Consider the following 6,433-nt stretch of genomic DNA (forward strand, 5'->3'; position numbering starts at 1 on the left):
ACTCCCAGAAATCTTTGACATTTTTTAGGAAAGTGAGGCAGATCATTACAAAATGTTTAGCAGAGTGTAACTTAACAATATGCCAGAATGCAAAGCTAAATACCCTGCTTCTCATTACGTCTAGTCACAACCTTGCAGGTTTATTTCTGGTCTCAGATATTCAGAGGACTATTACCATATTGTTCCTGTATTTTACAAAGAAATAGTATGTGCTATCTTATCTGGGATTAGAAATCAAGCCACAAGATACATAGTTTTAGCTGATAAAATGGTTTGGCAGAATTAGATTATTTTCTGGAATGCTCTAACAGAGAACTGTAAGGGAAATGATAACTGGCTACAGAGACTGAACTGATTTCACAAGGAAGCTCAAAAGATACAAATTAGTTTATTCCAAACTTCCAGAGCTTTATTAAAAGATTTTAAATAAATGTGCTATTATACAAAGAAAAAACATTTGCATTTTATTTTGTATTTTGATTTATTGGTCACTATCTGAGCTTTCAAAAATAATCTTCTTTAATAACGCTAGTCTGCTTTCTTTAATTTTTGAGATAAACCTGCCAAAGTCAAGAAAGGTTCATTCTGGAGTACACTAAGCTATTTGTATTTAAGCAAGATAAAAATTACAAGGTAATGAATTCCTTCAAAACCTGAAGATTTTGCAATTATAAATGTGCTTTTACAAAATGTCATCAAGGGATGTAGATTGGAAAGTAGCCTTAGAAATCTTCATAATCCCAAAACCAAGCACTCTGTATATACTCCATAAAGAAGAAAGCCTTGTATATAATCTACTAGCTGATCTGAGGCAGGTCTCTTGTGCACAGAACTCATTTATCAGTGTCTGCTGGTACCCATCTGCCCTGATACCATATTGATTTTTGTGCAGACAGTTGACATAAGAGTGAAGATGACCGGGGGAAGGGGGGGAACACTTGGAAATAATTAGCTATGACTGTTGAGCAGATGTAGTACCAACTCTTCATCCTCTGCCAAAGAAAGGCCAGTATCTAATGGCACAAAAGAGTCCTCATGGTTAAGTCTAGCCTTTTTTCTTTTCACTGGCATTTCTTCTGCTGCTACTTTGCTGCTTCTTTTTCTTCTTCCATTTCTCTCTCCAGGACCACTGTGGAAACAAATCAATTACTCCTTTTAACAACTGCATAATCAATACCATCATATAATCAAACAATTCATTTTAAACTAGGCAAATTTATGTCCTCATAAGAGGCAAACATAAAATTACTATTCAGAAGGGGAGAACAGTACAGCTAGATGAACTCTGAATGTCTAAATTAGAACGGCTTTCAAAGTGAAGTGGTGGTGGCAGATATTCTGTGTGTATTTAGCAGTTAATTGATTAAAGTATATCAAGACTTCAATATTTGTTTTATACAATACTTGCCACATTATATAGTGGCCAAGGCCTTGGCAGGTATTCAAAATACTATATGACCTAGAAATGGGCCCAAGGCACAGAGTTAGAACTGTTCTCCAGAGAACCCAAACTTTCCCAACATTTGGGAGTAGGGATACAGGTTTACAAAGATTTGTGAAAACATCCTTGGAAACTATTTATTAGGTTTTGCCACGAGGTATAGACATTTCCAAATACAGAGTTTTTTAGCCATCTTCAATATAAAAGTCACATGAGCATTTCCTAGATAGGAGATTATACTTACGAGGCTCAGGACTCTTATGTTTCACAAAAACTGAAGACCAAAAGCCCCAGCCAAAACAATCAGAACTCAAATCCATCACCCTTTTATAGTGAAGGGAAAAATAAAGTGTAGAAATGATAAAGAAAATACATATAGAAAATATAGATCTAAACCTAAAAACAAAACAGCTTGGTCCAGTTCCACCAATTTTTATTTCATTGTCCATCCTTGGCTTCAACCAACCATAATCTATTCCAGGTATTTCCATATACAACATTCACTTTTTTTTTATCCCAATTGAATGCAAGTGTAATCTCAAGGCAAGAAACTCAAACATTGCTCTTGTGCTTCTGAAAGTCACAATCAACTGCCAAAGGATTCCCAAATCCTACTGACAAAAAGGCAACTTTCATAAAGCCTTGGATATGATACTTCTCTAATACTCTCTGACCTAACCAGAGTCAGCATATAGAACTTCCCACACAACACAAGAGCAAATCTGCAATGCTAAAAGGATCTCCAGAAAACTATTGGATTCTATGAAATCAATAAAAACTCCATTTCAAGATGAAGGTGAATGTGCATTGCAGGTCTGCTTTAAAACAGCTGATGTCCATCCTGTCATTAATATCCCTCCTGAGTTTATGCATTTTTTTTTTTTTCCTATTCCAGTCTCCTTTATTAGCTGCCAATCCCCATTTCACTTTGGGATGTAAATATCATCTAAACAATTATCTGTTTAACCTCCTCTGACCGGATCAGTTAAATGGTTAACCAATAATACAGCAGTTTGGACACAGCTGCTGCTGGGAACCACTTCCCCGGGGCCTTTGACTGGGGGAAAATGTGGTAGCAGGTGGTAGCAAGCCCCGCCAGACAACACAGCCCACATAAAGCCATGGGCAGCAGCAACAGGCTAGGAGCTTTCCCAGCCCACTGCAGCCTCTGGTGCACAGGGAGGGAGTGAAGACCGATGAACGAGCAGCTAATTTTTTAACTGTTGACCGCTGAGTCATTAGGCTGCCTGCTATTTTCCTCTTTAAGCTCACAGGCTACGGGTATTAATCCCCCCCTTGTCCCTTCCCTTCCCTTCCCCTCCTCCTTCTTCCCTCCTGTCTGCCCTGCAGCCTTCCTGTTCCTAAGGCACCGCACCACTTCCCTTCCCTGCCAGACTGTGTCCCATGCTAAACATTAACCAGCAAAGCATTACCGGTATAAATATACTTATTGTTCAAACGTTTAAACATTGAACCTTTCACATCCCTATTTTCTCTCTGCCTCCCTCTAGCCTCCAGCTCCAGTCATATATCTTCTCCACCCCCTCCACAGAACAAATTTCTGTTCTCTGCGCCAGACATAGGATGCTAAAGCTGTTAAAAAGTTCATCAGTATTTTTAATTATCTATTTTCCCCTTAGTCCAGTTCTCAGAACAAGGAACCATTTTGGCTGAACTTTTCCAAAATATGTTTTGACAGAAAATTTCAGCCCCAGTGATTACACTGTAGCAAAGTTATCAGAAATTTGAAAAAGGATCTTAGAGAGCATCAGGAGACCTTGACAGGGTGCTCCCAGCTCTATCTACACAAACGAGAAACACTGTACCATGGTCACCTCAAAGAAAAGAATATTTTGAGATGTTAACAATGTGGAACAGTGTGCAAGTCAAAGATTTTAGTACACAAATAACTGGTACTAATGCCACTGTTCAGCATAAATACAGAGTGGCCTGCACATTGTACTACGGATCATAATAAAATATTTCTAAGTTACTTAGAGAAGTAAGAATTTCCCACTAATTCCACTATTCGCTCTACTAGAAACAAGTGATAGTCTGCGAAATTGCTTAAAATGAGGGCATGATGCAACAAAGCATGCAAACCTTAAACGAGCATCTTACCTTTGCAAGGACCTTAAAATTAGTACGTTATAAACTATTTAGAAGCAGAGCGCAGAATGAAAATGACAGCTCAAAACGGCACACTGCTAGGCACGACCAGAACAATGGCCCCTCTTGAGAACGATCAACAATACAATGTCCTCCTTTTTTCCTATCTTAGAACAAAAAATATATAAAAAAGCACAAAGCTCCTAAATGTCTGCCTCTCCATCAAGATAAAACTAAAATTAGACTTGCTTACTTTGTGTTGGAATTGCAGGTGTACACTCCATATGTGCTGCCTACCTGTTCTGTTCTTGTAAAAACGATGGGAATAGATATTGCAAGTGTCAACCTTTGCCTACTCATTAAAATGAAGAAAGGTAGAGGGGGAAAAACTCAGGGCGTAAACACATATCTACTCAATCCAAACAAAGTGGCAACCCTAAGTTTCTTCTGCTAGCATAGCATGTCACCAGGTAAGTTAACAATAATTTCAGAGCTTGTAATAACGATTGTTACATTTTAAAACAGTAACATGAGATTTTTGAGATTTAGGGTCTGTCAATCTTGAGGAAGTTAGGTTGCTTTTAGAGGTTCACTATGGATATTATTTTATAACTTCTTTGGAACAATGACCTTGTCTTATTTCTGAGTACAGGCACTACATAAATACTGAATATAAACTGACCATATAATTTACTTACAAAAACAAAAAAGAGTCTTCTTTCCAGATAGCCTTCCGTATATTTTGAATGCAGCTTCACATAGTTAGGTTTTGCTTAGCAGAGTGTATGGGGGAGGAGGCGGTTCTTTAAAAACAGCAAGACTAAAGCCTAATTAAGTACAAATATTTCTAGCTACTTTGCAAAGCAGCCAATTATTTCCAGTATTTGAATGGACTTTGAAACCCAGGCTGCATTCATAATTGACTGATGCTGTATCTAGGGTGCTAGCTCAAAACAATCTCAGTAATTAAAACAATGCGGAATTTGTACAAGATATAAAAGCAGCTGGCTTATAATAAATACAGAAGATAGGGCTGAAACTGCGGTCTTAACCACCAGCAGGCTTAGGTCTTGTTAGGTGAAATGCTTAACTATCCAAAGCAGTTAAAAAGGAATGGTAATATTTGCAATCTTTATGCAATTCAAAACACATCAAAACAAGTATTTTCATCATAGGCTTTGTGGGAAGGTTACGTTGAGTCAAGACATTGCTCATTGTTACTAAGAGACTATAGTACTTCGTTAATGGGGCACGTTGACAAAGTCCATACACTTCAGCAGCAAGTACCGTATTTACTTGAATAAAAGACTACCCCCAGTAATTAGATTCTATATATGGAAATGCTATAAATTTGCCATTATCTTCCAGGTAAAGAATCTAATTATTGGAGCTTTGCATTGAATTTGTCTATCTCCCATTGCTACAGCAGGGAAAATAAATCTGAGGGGTCAACTTCCTCCCAACTTTTTGCCCTAGCAGCCCCTTCTCCCCCGTCCCCCACACACTCACTGTCAGACTCTGTTCTCCCTGAGCGCATGAAAGTGAGAATCAATTTGCATATGGTACCTGTGCACTTAATTTATTCAGAATTAATGCATTTACCTTTTAAAAAAAAAATAATTGCTGCAAGTTTTAGCATAGGTACTTCTTTAAGCACATGTTTGAGCAGCAGTTTGGCATCTTATATGTAGCTCAAACTATGCACAATATAAGTCCAAAGGCTCGTGGTTTACTATGCAGTTCACTGGGCTGGGCCCCACCAGTCAACAGCATATCAAGCCATGGTGACCCCACACCTCAGCACTGTTCAGAACATATGTGGACTCCGGATACCTTCCACAAAGGAATAATTAACCCTCACTCATCATTGGATTGGGTGTTCATGTCACAAGTCATGGAATGCTCCAAAAATGTATATGTAGATGAGACACAGGGCATCCTGGTCCAGCTTTTTATGCGACCACACTAATCATATGTGCCAGGCTCAGAGGGGCTGACAGTGGCATTCTGGGTGATCTGTATGCAATGTCATGACTCACCATGACTTGAAAAAGAGTCAGCAGTGAAGAGGACTGTACTTAGTGGATACTACCATATGTCTTCTTCTGATGAGCTGCACTAACCTATCCTTGTGGTAGGTTCCCATCATTTTGTGGCAATGGGGAACTGCTTTTTAGGGCTGTGCGAAACTTCAGTAGCCACTTCTATTTGGGGGAGCCTTGGCACAATTTGGCAGTCAAATCTCCAAATCTGAATCGAATCATGAGACCCATTAAAAAGGTTCAAATCGAACCGGAAGCCTCCAAATCGATTTGGAAAAGATTCTGCGCCACTTTGGAGATTCAGCCATAGACTAAACAGGCAGCAGTCCTCAACGGTGGACACAGCTGCCTCCAGCTGGTAAGTCTGTTATGGTATGTGGAGGGGGAGGGAAAGGGTATGGGGGAGGGAAGGATTGGGGCTGGGGCTGACAGGGCACGGGATATGGGCGCGGCCAGCTGGGACTGGGAACCAGGCTGGGGCAAGTGCTGCCCAGGCAGGGGGGGGGGGGCTCACGCCACTGTACCCCTACAGTCTGGGACCTGCTCATGTGGCGGCTTGTCCAGCAGCTCTCGCTGCTGCTCCCGCCACCTAGTCTGGGAGGGCATGCGGTGGGGGCGTGTGGCCCATGATCTGCGCAGGGCAGGCAGAGGCAGGGCCAGGGCTGTGCTGGATGGAAGGCAGAAGGTGGTAGGAGTCAAGGCTATGCCCCCACCCCACTGCTCCCCCAGCTGGTGTGGGGCCAGCGTGAGACTGAGCCACTGCACTGCCTCCGGACAAGCGGCGTGAGCCAAACCAGCTATGGGGGGGTTGCAGCGAGTTTTGGGGGGGCACATCCCCCAC

General features: G+C 41.0%; 1 protein-coding gene across 1 annotated transcript in view; it reads right to left on the reverse strand.

The window, feature by feature from the left end:
• Positions 1–387: 387 nt before the first annotated feature.
• The window catches only part of DDX10 (DEAD-box helicase 10), a 356,705-nt gene continuing 350,659 nt past the window's right edge, over positions 388–6,433 (reverse strand). The window contains exon 19 of the mRNA XM_025214105.1: positions 388–1,129. Within this exon, the coding sequence (XP_025069890.1) occupies positions 949–1,129 (181 nt within the window). The 3' untranslated portion in view covers positions 388–948. The remainder of the gene's footprint in view (positions 1,130–6,433) is intronic.

This window comes from Alligator sinensis, unplaced genomic scaffold (genome assembly GCF_000455745.1).
Source record: "Alligator sinensis unplaced genomic scaffold, ASM45574v1 scaffold702_1, whole genome shotgun sequence".
In the NCBI taxonomy this organism is placed as follows: Eukaryota; Metazoa; Chordata; order Crocodylia; family Alligatoridae; genus Alligator; species Alligator sinensis.